At 46.8% G+C, this 17,901-nt stretch overlaps 1 protein-coding gene across 3 annotated transcripts in view; it reads left to right on the top strand.

Annotated features, from left to right (window-relative positions):
* The window catches only part of Atg7 (autophagy related 7), a 226,487-nt gene that overhangs the window by 62,737 nt on the left and 145,849 nt on the right, over positions 1–17,901 (top strand). For all 3 annotated transcript variants that reach the window (XM_059258391.1, XM_059258393.1, XM_059258390.1), the window contains exons 9-15: positions 764–885; positions 5,799–5,889; positions 8,286–8,430; positions 9,704–9,862; positions 12,370–12,564; positions 13,546–13,746; positions 14,741–14,856. In XM_059258391.1, coding sequence (XP_059114374.1) covers positions 764–885; positions 5,799–5,889; positions 8,286–8,430; positions 9,704–9,862; positions 12,370–12,564; positions 13,546–13,746; positions 14,741–14,856 — 1,029 coding nt within the window. The remainder of the gene's footprint in view (positions 1–763; positions 886–5,798; positions 5,890–8,285; positions 8,431–9,703; positions 9,863–12,369; positions 12,565–13,545; positions 13,747–14,740; positions 14,857–17,901) is intronic.

Here is a 17,901-nt window from a genome sequence, read left to right on the forward strand (position 1 = left end):
TTTTTTTTTAAGACAGAGTTTTACTGTGTAGAGAGCTCTGGTGACCTGGAACTCACAGAGATCTGCCTGACTCTGCCTCCTGAGTGCTAGAATTAAAGGTGTTCACCAGTACAACCAGCTATAGATGGGTTTTCAAACACAGTGTTTAGTGAATTTAGCCAGCCTAAAGGAATACATGTCATGATTCCAATTATGTAGTTCACATCAGGCAAAGTCACTGTGAGGGCCTAGGAGGGGTGCTCCAGATAGGTGTGGTCAAGCTTAGAGGGATTGTGTGATTTTCTCTATGCTTACTTTACTTAAGTAAAAATGTTTACTCAAAAATATAAAGATAGACAAATTTTGACAGACCCTAGAGAGACTGGTTATTCGTGCACTCAGCAAATCCCAGCACATTTGCTGTGTGTCTCCTGGCTGCTGGCAAAGGGCCTCAGGGGTCCCATGTTAAGAACTTGGGAGCATCCCACCCCATATTTAAAAGCTTCTTCCTTTGTCAGAACTCTCTGTCTGCTGTGTGATTGCTCTAGAAAAGTTCACCTAAGGGGAAAAAAATCCCAGCTAAATTGGCAGCCAGACTCTAAATGCACAGACAGAGGGTGCCTGCACGAATGTGCTCAAAATCTCTCCAAGGTTAAGGAGGTCAGACAGGCATGATTGCATGCCCAGGATTCTCTACAGCTGGCCTGGAAAGCACTTACGCCAGCTCTTTTTCTTCTCCTTTTTTAATCAAATGAAATAAACACAAATCCGGTGGGGGCAACAGGAGCGGCAGTTTCCAGACCGTTGAAGTCCTCTGCTTTCGAGACCGCACCATGCAGGGGGCGAGAGATGTGGCACACAGCATCATCTTCGAGGTGAAACTTCCAGAAATGGCATTTAGCCCAGGTAATTGGCAAGTCTTTGCCAATGTGTATAATGAGTGACCAGAGACCCAGCTTCCTGCTTCCAGCCTCACAATGGCCCGAGAGAAGGCACAGCTCCCCTCGCAGGCAGTGTGAGAGCCTACCTGGAGCAGAGGGCAACTGTGGTCAGCCCTGAGCAGAGGCTGAGTTCGCTGGCAGCTTCTCCAGCAGACTTTTCCAGTCTGAGAGGTGTTTCTCCAGCTTTATGTTTATTTGTTTAATTTTTGATCAACACAAAATCTTTATTCATGCCTCTTCCTTGAGGAAGTTAATTAATTAACGTGTTTATTCATTGAGTACTTGAAGGTATGTGTAACGCTGTTCTCCATACAGAGTATCAGTCAGCAAAAGCACATTTCTCCTTCCAGTTCTAATGTCTTCTCTCACCCTTGCGCGGCAGGTGTTAGCATTTATCCATGTTTTATAGATTAGGAAACAGTCTGAGAGGCATTTTACAAATAGATGTGTCTGTTGTTCAAATTTATACAAAGTATATGTACAGACATGCAATGCATACACACTCAAGGTAGAATTCATGCACAAGTCTGAGTGAATGGGGAAAATGCCCACACCACAAAGTACTGTGTGTGAAGTGTGTGTCCCATGAGAAAGCTGAGTAGTTAGTGTCCAGCCCATGATGCTGCTCATTCAGGGATCTTTTAAGCTTACTGTCCACACTATCACTGCATAGTTCTTCCCAGATGAATCCCCAACATCCATGTGATGCACATCTGCAGAGCAGCTCCACGCAGACTGCACAGCTTTCCTCAGTGCACTGGTGTGCCTTGGTGTGGGGGCATCAGGTGGTGGCATGCCTCATTTCTTCCCAAGTGCTGAAGTCAGAAGGACTCAAGATTGCCCCATTTCTTGTTGACTCTGTGCTCCAGCCTGGAGATTTTAAATACAACAGAAGTGAACAGAGAATCTTCTGAAAGGAAGCCACCTTTCAGAGGCTTTCTGGTTAGCGTTTGGCTTGGCGCCCTCTTCTGGTGCATCCTGAAATAGCTCCTGGCATGCTCCCTTAAGATGCACTGACTTCCCTTTATTAAGTTGCAACTCAAAAGTAGAGTATGCAGAGGGTCACTAAAAAGTGAAGCCAAGAAGATGCAGCCACCAGACCCTTTCCCATGCTCCTAATTTTATCCCGTGGGGACACATTGTCTTCCTGTGATTGCACTGAGCCACTCTGCTCCCCTCTCTGGTGTGGCTCATGCTTTTCAATACCAGGCCTGCTATTCATTCCCAACTGATGAAGGCGTCTACATCGCCATCTTCTTCATGCTCTGTGTTGAAGAGTGATTACTCATCTTAGAAGGGGCGCTTTCCTTCTGTTTCACATATAAATTAGTGTTTCCACTTAGCTGCAAATAAAGCTGTATAATAAACATTATGAAGACTTACTTAGCATCATGATGTGAGCCCAAGGCGTTTCCATAGCCACACTCTCCAGTGTAGCCATGTGTGACATAACAACATCCACCACATAGCACGGTGGTCCCTTAAGAGTCTGTTGCCTAGGGATCTCATGACCACTTAATTTGTATAAGTACACTCTGTGGTCTTTTCAGAGCGGGTCAGTCAGCAGCCTGTTATTTCTCCAAACTCCCCCCATCATTAAGCGACATGTGGCTCTCTAAGGCATCCTACAGTTGGAACAGCAGTGATGTGAGAAGTGGTAAAGCCTCCATGGTAGCAGAAAGCTGTTCTGGACACTGGCTGAAGCAGGTGTGGCCACTGCTGGGGGTGAGCTGCAATCCAGCTTCCCCTGCCCCTGTGCTCTGCCTCGTTCCCAGCTAGAGTGGACACCGTCTCATTCCCAACACGTCCTTCCTTCATTGGGACTGTGTGTTCTGAGGATGGCTTATATAGAAGCAGATGTGTAGATTACTAATCTTCACATGTAGTAGTTTTCATTATTAATAAGTTTACAATGCATCTAATTTTCTTAGCAATGGCTGTAGATAACCAAGCATGGAAGTGCATGCCTGTAATCCCAAAACTTGGGAAGTAGAGGCAGGAGGATCATGAGTTCAAGGCCAACCAGGAATTCAAGGGTACATGAGTTCCTGTCTCTAAATAAATAAATAAGCACACAAACAAATAAGTAAATAGAAAGGGAGGGGCTTGTGTATGTAGATATTTTAACTTGAAATGTCCAGTTGTCTTAGGTGCCATTTATGTAAAGGGGAGACCATGGCTTGTGTCATGGTGGTAGTATCTGAAAAGCATTTTTAAAACATGATGTAAGAATAGTTTAGAATAGTGAATTCACAGTAGAAAATGAGTGAGGAGCTCCGAAGCCCTTTGTCCGTAGTAAAGGAGTCCTGACGCCTTCATCTGAGCGTTAGTGTGAGCATGTGCATACGTTTGAGTGTGTGTGCATGAAGTGTGTGTGTGAGTTTTGGGAGTGTGCTTGAGTGTATCCTTAAATAAAAGTGAGCATGTGAGTGCTAGTGAGTGTGAAAGCATGTGCATTCATGACGGTTTGTGTAATTGTGTGTATATGTGTTTGTGCATGTGAGAGAGTATTTTATATGTGTGATTTGGAGTGTTAGTGTTTATGGGCACATGTGTGGGGGGGGTTGTGTAGTTGGTTTTTTTTACTCTTTGGTCTTTGGGGGCCTACCACCCAGCTACCAAATAATCATGCAGTGGCTTATTGTTACTTATAAGTGCTTGGCCTTTACTTGATTTATTTCTAGTCAGCTTTTCTTAAATTATCCCATCTACCTCTTACCTCTGGGCTTTTACCTTTCTTTATTCTATATGTCTGTCCTTCCTTCTTACTCTGTGGTTGGCTGGGTGGCTGGCCTCTGATGTCCACCTCTCTTCCTTTCGCTCCCAGATCTCTCTTCCCAGATTTCTCCCTCGTATTTACTCTCTCTGCCTCCCAGCCCCGCCTATCCTTTCTCCTAACTGGCTATTGGCCATTCAGCTCTTTTTTTTTTTTTTTTTTTTTTTTTTGGTTTTTCGAGACAGGGTTTCTCTGTGTAGCTTTGCGCCTTTTCCTGGAACTCACTTGGTAGCCCAGGCTGGCCTTGAACTCACAGAGATTCGCCTGGCTCTGCCTCCCGAGTGCTGGGGTTAAAGGCATGCGCCACCACCGCCCGGCCCATTCAGCTCTTTATTAGACAGGCAAAGTAACACGGCTTCACAGAGTTTAAACAAATACAACATAAAAGAATGCAACACATCTTTGTATCATTAAACAAATGTCCCACAGCATAGACAAATGTAACACATCTTAAAGTAATATTCCACAACAGGGTTTTGTGAATTGGTACTTGTATATGAGCATGTATTGATATACATATGAATATGTGTGAGTTTGAAAATTTGTGTGCACATATATGCAACTCTAAAGGTCTTTAAGTATATTTTCATGAATGTGAGTGTGTTTATGTGTGTGTGAATGTACACCATGTGTGAATGCATGTGAATATGATTGTATGTGAGCATGCATTTGTGAGCCTATATATCTGTATGAGTTGACATGAGCATGTGTTGGGAGTGTCTTTCATAGTGTGAGAGTGTGAGCCTATGTATGTGACTTGGTATGCAAGCCTGTAAGTGCATATGTGGATGTGAGTGCACATTTCTCTGTTAGTATGGATACATGTGTTAATATGACTGTGGGTGGGCATGTATAAGATTGTGTCTGTGTTTGAATATTGTATGTATGTGTTGGCTTAATCTTTGTAAGTGTATGTAGGTGAATGTATGTGTGCATACCTATATGTCAATGTATTTGTGAGTTGTGGGTATCTAAGTGTGTCAGTGAATGTATATTTGAATGATGAGCATGTGTGTCCACGTGTACACATATGTAAATGTGACATTGTCAGAGTGGCATTTGTCAGTGTGTATTTGTGGGTGTCTTAGTGTAGATGACTATTTGAGTGTGCAGGAGTTTGAATGTAAATGTTTGTGTGTGTGTGTGTGTGTGTGTGTTGTGTGTATTGTGTATCTTGTGTTTAAACCTGTGCATGTGTTTTAGCATATATGTGGGGTGTGCACATGTGTGAGAGTGTGTGTTACTGATGATGGAACTCAACTCCATTATTGCAGCTTTCACACACTGAATATTGTTCTACTACCAAGCTGCAACCCCAGCCCAGCCCAGCCCCAGCCTCAGCCCCAACCCAGCCCCAGCACAGCCCAGCCCCAGCCCAGCCCCAGCCCCATCTCAGCCCAGCCCCAGCACAGCCCAGCACAGCCCCAGAGCCTTACTTAGAGCAGACACTGGAAGTAATACTGAAATGTAACCTAAGGCTGAGTTCTCTGCTCAGTGGTTGAAGCTTATTCTAAATAGAAGGAAGTCTTTGCGAAAAGGAGAGGACGGAGGTCCCATAACAGCAGCAGGAATTGTGAGAGATCTTGTGGCCCTGAGGGGTTTCTGTTAACTGCAGGATGTGGAAAGAGCACTCCACACAGTGACAGATCTACACTCGTGGAAATATCATCTCATTCTTTGTAGCACAGAATAAGATAAGCTCTGGCGAGTTCTGGGATTGGAGTTCCAGGGGCTCCTGCAACAGGAGATAAAAGAGGACAGTTGGGCTGGAGAGATGGCTCAGCAGTTAAGAGCACTGGCTGCTCTTGCAGAGGGCCAATTTCTAGCACCCATATGGTGGTTCAAAACTGTATGTAACTCTGGTCTAGGGGATCTGATGCCCTCTTCTGGCCTCTGAGAACACTGCATACATGTGTACTGACATGCAGGCAAAACCCTCATACACATAAAATAAAAAGAAGAGGGCAGTCAATGTGAAGGAAGGAGAGGGCAGCTGGGTAACAGGGCTCAGTCTGAAGTGCTTGCCACACAAGCGTGAAGACATGAGTTCAGGTTTGTTTTTATTTCCCCTTTAGTAAGCCTTATGTTTTATTTACCTTAAGATTGTCCTAAAGCAGTTGGCTGGGAGAAGAACCAGAAAGGAGGCATGGGACCAAGGATGGTGAACCTCAGCGGATGCATGGACCCCAAAAGGTAGGACATGACGGGTACCCTTGTCTCCAGTGGGTGTGGCCGACGCTGTGCCGTGTAGTTCAGGGGTGCTGGTAACGGCAGTAGAGCCAGCTACTGCTGGGCCACATTGTCCTGAGGACTAGTGTTTCTATGGTCGTTGCTGTTTAGAGTCTCACTGTGCAGCCCTGGCAGGCTTGGAAGTTGCAGAGATCACCTGCCTCTGCCTCCCTTTCTAGTTCTTTATTCCCGGCTGTAGACTTTGTCCTACCTGCCACCCCTGAAGGATTTTATAAAGAGCATTGCATTTGTGGAGAAGCCACATTACTTTCAAGGATGAGAATCCGCGTACCCTTTATTACGCTCTGGGAGGGTTTTTGGTACTTGGAAGAGCCATTCTTGTAAGCCGACACAACAGCTCGGGACTGCTCTAACTTCCCTCTCCCTTTGCTCTTAGGAGCTCCGTATAGGGACTTTGGCCCACCCCAGCAATCGCAGCGGTAGTGGCCTGCTTTCTGCATGATAACCTTTCCCCACTCTGTTACCTACAAGCTTCATCTCATTTTTACTCTGACTCTGATTGCCTGATTATTTCTATCTTGTTTCCTCCCATAGATCATGTCTGTCTGTTAAAAATGAAGACTGGAGCACATGTGAATGTGTTAGGTCTCAAGCCTGGGTCAAATGGCTGAGGTGCCCATTAACACATATCAAAGCAGACCTGGCCAACAGGTTCTCCTAGCATCCCTCAGTCCCTACCTGTTACAGGGTATGACTGGCATATCCTACCCCCTACCCTGAACAGTCCCAGGGCCTGGGCTGCCCTTCCCTGTATAATCCAGACATTTTGGCGCTCTCTCTCTCTCTCTCTCTCTCTCTCTCTCTCTCTCTCTCTCTGTTTTTCTTTTTTACTTTTTAAATTTATTCTTTGTGTCTTTTACATCATGCATCTTGATCCCATTCATCTCCCTGTCCCTTCGTATCTGCCTTCTGCACTTGCAACCTCCCCACAAAATAAAATTAAGAGGGAAAAAGAAAAGAAAAATCTCATCATGGACGCTGTAGTGTGACACAGCGAGTCACACAGTTTACTCTTTAGTCCATACATCTTTACTTGCAGGTGTTCATTGCAAAGAGTCATTGATCTGGTTTGAGGCCTCAGGTTTCTGCTACACTGTTGATGCTGGGCCCTAACTGGGACTCTGTAAATGGAGGTTTTCCTCTGTTCCACCCAGTCCCCGCAGCCACTTTTAAAATAATTACTCAGAGGCTTATATTAATTATAAATGTTTGGCCAGTAGATCAGGCTTATTACTAGCTCTTACACTTAAATTAACCTGTTTCTATTAATCTATGTATCACCACATGGCCCATGGCTTACTGGTTCTTTCACATCTTGCTTTTTGGGCAGCTCACAGCATCTGCCCTGACTCTGCCCTTCATCTCCATCTTCAGTTTGAATGTACCGCCTAACATTATTCTGCCTCGCCATTGGCCAAACAGCTTTATTTATCAACCAATGAGAGAACCACATATTCACAGTGTACAGAAAGACATCCCACATCCTGTTGTTGCCCTGTGTCATGGAGATCCTGCAGTTTTGGGTACACAGGACCGGCCCCTTCATGTGCTCCAGCAGATTATAGATGGGGTGGATGTTGGAGTAGGCCAACTCCTTGTTCTGGGCCTGGGTAGTTGCAGGATTGGTCAGCCCACCAGCTCTCTCCATCCTTACCACCAGGGTGAGATCTCCAGCATTGCCCCGGCTAGTTTACCCCTGCTTGTAGTAATGAGCAAGGGGCAGGACCAGTTCTCCTGCTTTCATACCCTCAGGGCACGTGCACATACAACAGCAGGACCAGCTCTACTGTGTTTCCCAGGGTCCACTCTCCTGAGTGCTACAGCTGGTGAGGGGCAGGGACAGCTCTTCTACTCCACAGGCATCGAGGGGGGGGATCTCTCCCCAGCCTATGCCACCATATGGCAGATGAAGGGTGGAGCCAGATTTCCCAAGCTCACATTCTCAGGCCAGTTCACCCTCATCCATCAATAGTGAGGTGCAGGGCCCGATTTCCTGAGTGCTGCAGCTGATAACGGGGAAGGTCAGCTTCCTCACCTGGCAGGGGAGACGGGGGTGGGGGTGGGGGATCCTTCCCTTGCCCTCACCACCACATGTATGCCCATCTCTTGGCCCAAGCCCCCACTGTTGGTCAGTGGCTCTTCTCTTGCTCTCCCTCCCCCTCTCTCCTCATCTGGCCTAGCTCAGTCTGGTCATGTCCACTCTGGACTGTCCCAGATGTCCCTGCCTCTGACTGTGCTCTCCCTTCCTCCACCATACCTACCAGCTGTCATGTCCTCTCCTTTTTATTTCTTTTTTTCATTCAAATGACTCACCAGCACATCAATCCCTTGTTTTCCAGGCTGGCTGAGTCATCTGTGGATCTGAATCTCAAGCTGATGTGTTGGCGATTGGTCCCCACCTTGGACTTGGACAAGGTCGTGTCTGTCAAGTGCCTGCTGCTAGGAGCTGGTACCTTGGGGTGTAATGTAGCTAGGACACTGATGGTGAGTTTGGGGACCTCTGTGCAGCTGTCCAGCTGTGCCGCTTGTTTCCCAGCACGGTTGCCTCCCATCTCCGCGGTGCCTCCCTCCCCTTCCTCCTCGGCTCTCCTCAGCAACGCTAGTGCTAAGAGCAATCTGTAGTCATTGTGAGACAGAAGCGGAAGATGCCCTTCCAGTCCCGGTCCAGTTCCCTTCCCACAAATGGTCAGACTCCATACACAAGGACATTACCACTGAGGCCAGGAGTTGTCCTGGCTGAAGGAAACAGAGGCCACTCATGGGCCTTGTCACTTATCTGTTCATTTATATTCATAAAAGCTGTCTGTCTTATAGACTGCTATTTATAAAAAGTTTTCTTTATAACTTATTAGTCCAACTTTAAAACTATGTGGTTGTATAAAATTGTAAGGGAATATAGGGGCTGGAGAGATGGCGCAGAGGTTAGGACCACTGGCTGATCTTGGAGAGAACGTGTGTTCCGTTCCCAGCATCCACCTGGAAGCTCTCTACAGCATGTAGCTCCAGCTCCAGGAGATCCAGTGCCCTCTTCTGGCCTCCTTGGGCATTACATGTATGTACACACATGGAGGCGAAACACTGCATAAAACAAACGGATCTTCAAATAAAAACCTTTCCAGAAATGGTCTCATCTATGAAAATGTCCGTCATGACAACTTACATGAGAACACAGACTCACCTTGTAAGACTGGGTTATAAGCAAGTTTCTCCAGCTGGAGAAATACTCTGAGAATGTTCTTCATTGTTTCACATGGGGACCACTTGCTGGTCATTTTTCTGGAGTTAATTGAGATCCAAAATGAGTTTCCAGAGAAGTTGATATTTATACTTAGTTACTCATTAAGAGAAGCCAAAGACATCTGGGAGTGCTCCCTCACCCTGAAACAACACAGTAGTGGTCTCCTAGCTTTCACTTGTGGGGTGCCCACTCACCCTGAATCAACACAGTGGCGGTCTCCTAGCATTCACTTGCAGTCTTGCCCTAGTGGCACTGTCAAAAATAACACTGTAAGTGACAATTACTCTGCTATTTCCTGGTCTAATGACTGTGGGAATCTAGGCCCTGGCATATAATTATTTTGTCTTTTAAAAAGAAGTTGACATTCTAATGATCAAAAACTGGATTTGTACAATTCAGTTTCTTCAGTTTCCTATATTTTAAGGTCCCCAGCTGCTCAGAAGCAAAATCCTTCCTAGAGACTTCTAGAAATGTGTACTGAGACATGCTCATCAGGTATGGTTTCCTGTTTCTGTGCAGGGCTGGGGTGTCAGACATGTCACATTTGTGGACAACGCCAAGATCTCCTACTCCAACCCTGTGAGGCAGCCTCTGTATGAATTTGAAGATTGTCTGGGGGGTGGCAGGCCCAAGGCCCTGGCTGCAGCAGAGCGGCTCCAGAAAATATTTCCCGGAGTGGTATGTTGATGATTTGCGGGGAATAGTCATGCTCTTGCCCTGTAAACTGTAAATGTTTAAGTCCTGGGGATCCTGGGGAATGAGGCTCTGTAGTATTGGTGACTGAGGATCAGACATGTGGTATTTCCTACCAGACAGGCGTCATATGACCAAGTCTACTGCCTCACCTCAGTGGTGGCCTTCTAAAAGCACTACTAAGATGTTGAGGAGAGGGGTCATTGGGTAAAGCATGTAAAATTTTTTGTTTTCTGTTTGTTTGTTTGTTTTTGGTTTTTCGAGACAGGGTTTCTCTGTGTAGTTTTGGCATGTAATGTTTTGTGTAAACATGAAGACTTGCATTTGAATCCTCAAAACCCATATAAAGCCAGGCATGGAAGTATGTGTATGTAATCCTGGTGCTCCCATGGTGAGAAAGGAGGCAGACAGGAGAGTCCCCAGAAGCTGGCAAGTCAGCAAAAGCTAGATCCACCCCGCAGCATACTGCGAGGCTTGGAATCTGCCATGTTGCATGCAGGTCAAACCTGCACGCCTGCCAAACCCACCATAGAGTACCTCAAGCCCGCATGTTGCGGCGTCTAGCCACCCGCATGAGACATGTAGGAGGAATCTGGTTTTGGCTCTGTCTAGAATTGATTATTAAGTATTCTCAGGTTTGAGGTGGAAACTCAAGCCATTGGGTACCATTTGTAGCTGAAGTTTTCTTCAGTCCTGCCCAGCCCCATGGACCCCGCAACTGTTTATAAAATAATCACTCAGAAGCTCATATTAATTAAAATTGCTCAGCCATTAGCTCAGGCTAACTATTAACTAGCTCTTACATCTTAAATTAACCCATTTCTATTAATCTATAAGTTGCCATGTGGCTTGTGGCTTACAGGTACTTTTATATTTCGCTTCCTCTGTGTCTGGCTGGCGACTCCTCACTCAGCCTTCCTGTTCCCAGAATTCTCTTCTCTGCCTGTCCCGCCTATACTTCCTGCCTGGCTATTGGCCAATCAGCATTTTATTTATCAATCAGTTGGAGCAACACATTCACAGCATCCCCAGCACCATACCAACAGGCTAGCCTGATAGAGGCAATTCTTCCATTGAGGTTCAAATTTGTCAAAAACTAGCCAGCACACTCAACACACTTGAATAAAAGTAAGTTTTGAGATGCGTTTTAAGCCTTTCAGCAAGAACATGATCATTTTACCTGACAGGGGACACGTTAGTGACCTTTGAGGCGCTGCTTGTACTTGCAGGGCTAGAAGCAGCCCCCTCAGCCCGGCTATGGAAAGCCTGCCTGCCTTTAGCCTTTCAGTATTGACCGTCTGTTACCGAAGCCTGCTGTTGTTAATGGTTTTGTTTCACAAGCCCCCTCAGGAGCATCATTTATCGAGTGGAATTCTATAGCATTGACTACGTATCCACCGTGTACCCAGCTATGTGCTGGGTAGCCACAGCCCCATCATTGAGACATTAGTTAGGTCTCTCTAGCACAGCGTGACGTATCTCATAGTCCCCAAATCTCAGTGGCATCCACCTGTGAGTCTACACCAGAGGTATGCAGGCTGTATGTGTTAGCTGATAGGCAAAGCTGGACTCAGCTTCCAGTCTGCTCTGTATGTGATTGTTTCAAAATGGAGGCTTAAGGAGCCACAGTCTCCTGGTCCTGCAGTTCTGAGAGAGAACAGAAGGCTAGAGAGTCTCATGTCAACCTCCCACAGCAATTCCCATTCTCTTCCCATTGCTCAAGCAATACACAGGCCAAGCCCAGGCTCAGTGGCGTTAGGCAGTGTACTCTGTCTCCCCAGTGGGAAGCCTGCAGAGTTCTACGGAAGAAGGCACAGATTGTCATTCTACCGTAGGTTAGACAGGCATGCCCACCTGGGAGAGCAGTCCAGTCTGTCACTGGAGAGGACTGTGAACCAACCGTTGGCCCGTGCAGATGTTGCTTTGAATCTCAGTGCTGCCACTTAGTTTCTGAGCTTTTGCAGACTTGCTGCCCACCCCCTGCAATCATCTTTCCAGTCAGTGTTTCAACAGCTCTGGGAAAGCCAATGTTATCACAATTGCCTGTGGCCAGTGGGATGCAGAAGATTGAGGTGCAGTTTGTGATGCTGGCACACTTTTCTTCCTGTGGAAAGTGAACATTCCAGGCTGTGTTACACCTGTGGCCCTGAGCTCCATCCTCAGCAACACACACACACACACACACACACACACACACACACACACACGAATGCATGCACGCATACATAAACACACAGAGACACACACACACACACGTATACATAGACAGACAGACACACACACACACACACACATGCACACACACACACACACACACACGTATACACACACACACACACACACACACACGTATACACACACACACACATAAATGGCTCAAGGAAGTGGAGAAGGTGGTGAATAGGCCCAGGTCTTTGAGGGAAAGAGCAGTAACACTATACACAGAAAGTTCCTGGTTGTAAGTGATCTAAGTATGGCCGTTGCCTCCCTAGAATGCCAGCGGATTCAACATGAGCATCCCCATGCCGGGACATCCTGTGAATTTCTCTGACGTCACGCTGGAGCAGGCCCGCAGAGACGTGGAGCAGCTGGAGCAGCTCATCGAGAGCCATGATGTCATCTTCCTGCTAATGGACACCAGAGAGAGCCGGTGGCTTCCTGCTGTCATTGCAGCCAGCAAGCGGAAGGTGGGGGTGCCACCAAGAGAGAGGTGTCCACAGCCCGCCCTCCCCCGGGAACGGTGACCTCTGTGCCCTTACAGCCCTTCTTCACCTCACACCATCACCCAGCATGGGTGTGCTTACTGTTCTCTTAGCAATCCCTGCAGCTGCCACTCTGGGTTCAGATGAAGGTCAAGGGCCTGTGCTGTAGGATTGCTTTACTAAGTGTGTTCTCACTCTCAGGGAGCTTTTCAAAGAATGGCGATGAGAAAATACTGTACTATAAGATAAAATAGTATATGAATCTTAAGTGTTACATCTCTCTATAAAAACATGCATGTCTGCCTCTACCACAATCCACCCCATCTGTCTGTCGGCCATCCGTCACCCATCATCTATCTGTCTTCTGTCTATCATGTATGAGGCAAAGGACAAGAAGGGAAGGGAGAGAAGATAAAAGAGGCAATGTCCCAGCAGTTTCTGGAACCCCTGAGCTGTATCAGGAGAGGTTTTTATTTTCTTCTCCAGCATGCATTTTCTTGATTCTTTGTATGTGACCAAAAATTGGGGGAAAACTTAAACCACAACCAAGAAGAGTTCTTACAGCACAAGTGAAGAAAGTGTCTCTTAAAGCCCATGTGGTGGTGATCATGGTTTACAAATGGTGTCTCAGTAAAAAACGTTCCAAGGAACTGAAAGGACAGGGCAGATGCTGTGGGCACCCACCAACTGCTCTCCACCCCTCTCCTATCAGCTGCATGACCTTGGGACAGAGCTAGAACTCTGACCTTCGATATCCTTGTCTATGAAAAGGCAATGTTTGTAGGGGCTTTAAATGAGATGGTTTATGTTAGCAGTTTATCAAGTCTCTTGCAGGTTTCAATTGACTATTGAAGTCTAGTTACATCACAGGAAGAAGAAAGCCATTTAAAGGTAGCTGCATGTGAACTTAGCCTTGGCCTGAAGTTTGTCTCTGCTGACTCCCTTTTGTTCCTTCAATGCCAACAGCTCGTCATCAACGCTGCCTTGGGGTTTGACACCTTTGTTGTCATGAGACACGGCCTGAAGAAACCCAAGCAACAGGGAGCTGGGGACCTGTGCCCAAGCCACCTTGTGGCACCTGCTGACCTGGGCTCCTCGCTCTTTGCTAACATCCCTGGATACAAGCTTGGCTGCTATTTCTGCAATGATGTAGTGGCTCCAGGAGATGTAAGTCGAATTCCATGGTTACAAACAGCTCTACTCAGCATCCTGTGTGCTGGGGCAGGGTTCTCCTAGGGCTATTTAAAGATGTCTAATAAAGAGCATTCTCTAGTTGGGGTGGGTGGCATTATCCAACCAGAAGCCATGATTGGCACCCTTTCCTGAATGGCTGAGCCACAGTCACTGCATGAATGTGGCTACAACCATCTGACAGAAACTGAGTAAGGAAACGTCTGCAGAAGCTGGTCCATTATAGAAAGAGCTCTAGAAAGAGCCCCAGATACGGGAGACTAAAACCCCGGGTTCTAGTCCAGGCCTTCCACTGTCTCCTCACCTTAAAATAATATTCCACAGCAGCCATGTCTTTTCAGTCTATGAAATTTTTATAGCATCAAATAACTGCTGGATTTGCCCCCATTTGGAAGGTTAGAATTTGTGGAGTTGACTGAGGTTCGGCTTGTGTATGGAAACAGATAGTAACAAATGCTTGGGGTTTTGTAGTTAAGTCCTCAGACTACAGTCAAGGTGATGAGGCAATGTGCAGGAACAGAGGACAGCAGGGTGGAGATTGTGGCTCCTTCCTCAGTCAGAGTCACTCTGAGCCATTACCTTGGGGAGCATGGCAGGACAGGGTCACCAGCTACTCACAGTTGTTACTCTGTGACTCAACCTCACACCCACTAAGCATAGAAGAGGGGATGGATTCCTCTACAGGAGCACTGGGTGCAGAACCACCATGAGGCCATGCTGCTGATGGTCAATGTCCCCGTTTCTGTCTCTTAACAAGTACACATCCTGTTTAGCATATTGCCTCATTTAATTACATACTCTGTTTTATTTATTATGATACTCCCAAGACACAATAGGGTGAGGCTGGCCAGCCTTTGTCAGCTACAACAATCTGGTTGTATTTTAAAGCTCTGTCTTGGAGAGTTTCAGGTTCACCTAGGGCTGCCTGGACTAGAATATTCTATACATGTCACTGATTGTTTCTTGTTAGTCAACCAGAGACCGGACACTGGACCAGCAGTGCACGGTGAGCCGCCCAGGCCTGGCCGTGATTGCAGGTGCCCTGGCTGTGGAGCTGATGGTTTCTGTCCTGCAGCATCCTGAGGGGTGAGTCTGGAGCCCAGAGACGAATGTTTGAACTGAGTGCTTGTCAGTAATCACTAGGCACTGTCTCCCTTAGACTCTCCTGGCCTCCCTCAACCTCTTGGCTTTTCTGACCTCAAAACAAGACTTGAAAAAAAACCTAGTCCAATTCTTTGGCCCAAATACTCAGTATGTGATTTCTGGGGTATGCCCTGTGCCCTTGAATTCTTCTGAGTTTTTTGGCAGCTGATAAGGAAGACTTTGGAAGGGGCATTTGGTCTTTCACACTTCTCTTTTGTTAGTCTATTGTGGTTTTCTTAGCCCTGGACATTGTGAATGTATGTACTGTATAATGGGTATACTGTATATACTGTGTATATAATGTGTATACCATATAATGGGTATACTGTATATACTGTGTATATAATGTGTATACTGTATAATGGGTACACTGTATATACTGTGTATATACTGTATATACCGTATAATGGGTATACTGTATATATTGTGTATATACTGTATATACCGTATAATGGGTACACTGTATATACTGTGTATATACTGTATATACCATATAATGGGTATACTGTATATACTGTGTATATAATGTGTCACTGGCAGTAGGAATTGTGTCAGCTGCTTGTGGCCAAATTCCATGTCCAGGGACTTGGCCAAATAAAATTCAAAGTCCACAGTCCAGGGTGGGTCCAGAGGCTCAACATGTGCCACTCAGCCTCCCTCAGCTTTGGGTACAAGGTGCTGCTGTGCTCTCCATGATCAAATCTGTGTGACAGTACCTACTCACAGGCAGATAAGCGTTTATTTTAGTAGCAAAGTAAAAGCCATGGGGCTTCAGACAAAGGGACTCCTTTCATTTTCTGCTTTTTTAATTAATGGATTTGTTCTTGGGTGATTTCCTACGTGTACATAACATGATTATATGCTGATTACTCTCCTTCCGACCACCCGTCTTCCCCTTCTACCCTATAAATGTCTCTGTCATATACACGACTCTTTGTTTGTTTTGTGACCCACTGAGTTTCCCCGGAGCCAGCGGTGTGACCATGGGTTTTGGGCTATGCACTGAGCCTGCTGGGCTCAGCAGTGGGCACCTCCCTCCCTCCCTCCCTCCCTCCCTCCCTCCCTCCCTCCCTCCCTCCCTCCCTCCCAGAATCCATCAGTCGTGATAGCTCAGCAGTGAGTGGCAGGGCCCCTTTGTTACTCTTCTCTGGGAAACATTTTCAGATGACTACAGCTTAAAACACCACCACACCTTTTTAACTACAGAATGGACAAAATCCATCCGAAAGGTCACAGGTGACATCAGGCTGGTGTCTCTTTCACCAGCTGCCAGGGGCAAGCTTGACAAATAAGAGAGTTGTCACTATTGGGATCTGATTTTAAACAGATTCTTGATGAGTGCTCATGTCCCTCCTCCTGTTCAACCTGAGCACCTGTCTTGTCACCAGCTGCTTCTCCAGAACTGCAGCCCTCCCCACAGAGCCCGTGCCTGTGCCCAGTTCCAGCCTGGCTGCTCCAGCACGTTCCCAGGGCTGTCTGTATTTCATGGGGTAGTGCAGGCTCGGTGCCTTCCCTGCTGATCCTGAGTGTAGATCTTACTACTTGTTGCGGTTTTCAGTCCAGGCAGCCCACGGCAGGCAAAGCACGGGCCGTTGGCTGTCTCGACCTCAGCATACCCTTGCAGTTATTAGTTTGGATTTTCTAAGGGCAGCTTCCCCACTCTGTAGACCCACGAGGCTCACATCAGCACACATCCTCAAGGCCACGAGGTGCCATTTTGGTTGCGTAGTCCCAAGACCACTGTTTCCTGTGCTTCTTTACTGTCATAGCAGCCGTGGACAGTGGGTCAGCCACTTTCTCCTTGGGTCCTTTTCTGCCTTGGTGATGCAGACCTGTGAGCTGCCCCTGAAAACCCTTTCCAGAAGATGCATCCTTTGATTCACCTAGCTAGGAATGCTAAGAAATCTGTCAGCTGGGCCTGTTGCCTCTCCAAATAAAGTTGTGAGAGGTGGAAGAGGAGACTAAATGTTGACTAGATGACCAGCAGTGTCTTCACATTCATTTTTGAAAGTTCTTCACATATTTAAACCCCAGAAGACACTGTTACATGGTTAATATTTATTTAGTTTTCCTAACATTTTTCAATTCTTCCTGTGTCTCCAAACGTGTGACCCAAAGGCATTTTCTTCTGCCTATAGAATTCCCCTTAAGCATTTCAGTTTTTGTCTGTCTGAAAATGTCTTTGTAATTAAGGAAGTTTCTCATTTTGATGGAATTTTAGACTAGTATATTCTCTCTCTCTCTCTCTCTCTCTCTCTCTCTCTCTCTCTCTCTCTCTCCTCTCCTCTCCTCTCCTCTCCTCTCCTCTCCTCACCTCTCCCTCCTCCTCCCCCTTCTTCTCCTCCCCCCACCCCACCCTGCATCATTTCTGGATATTGGAATTTAAGCCTCGCACATGCTAGGCAGGTACTCTACCACGGGGGTCCCGGCCAGCTCTTGTCTCTCAGGCCCTGTGAGTCATCTCTCATCCCTTTTACTATCTCCTTTGAGTGGTCTCCCTCTTCTCCCTGTGGCTGTCCCCCGGTGACTTTGGGGCAGTCTGTCTGCTCTAGTTCATTTTGGCTCAGCCTTCTGCAGCTTCTGGCATCTCCTGCATGGTGAGTTCCATCTGTAGTGTAACTTCTCTGCCCTGTCCCCTAGAACCACTCTTCCCATTCTCATCCTCCGTGCTCTCTCTAGGACTCCGAACTGTACTCTGTCAGGTCCCCCTGCATCTCTCACTAGAGTCCCCTGCATCCTTCACATTCTCCCGGTCTTCCCTTGCCTCAGCACATTCTTTTGATTGGCTCCTCTGCCTGTGTGTTGACTCTTTCTTCTCTGTGCCTGGCAAAGGTTCAAACCATCAAGGTTTGTAGTTCCATTGTTACATTTCAGGTCTAGACCTTCCATATGATCTCATTTCACACTACTCTTACTATCCACTGAAGCTATGATTTTGGCCTGCGGGCAAACAGGTGCCCACGCTGGACTGCAGATGCAGTGGTTCAT

This window comes from Peromyscus eremicus, chromosome 3, assembly GCF_949786415.1.
Source record: "Peromyscus eremicus chromosome 3, PerEre_H2_v1, whole genome shotgun sequence".
NCBI classification, from domain to species: domain Eukaryota; kingdom Metazoa; phylum Chordata; class Mammalia; order Rodentia; family Cricetidae; genus Peromyscus; species Peromyscus eremicus.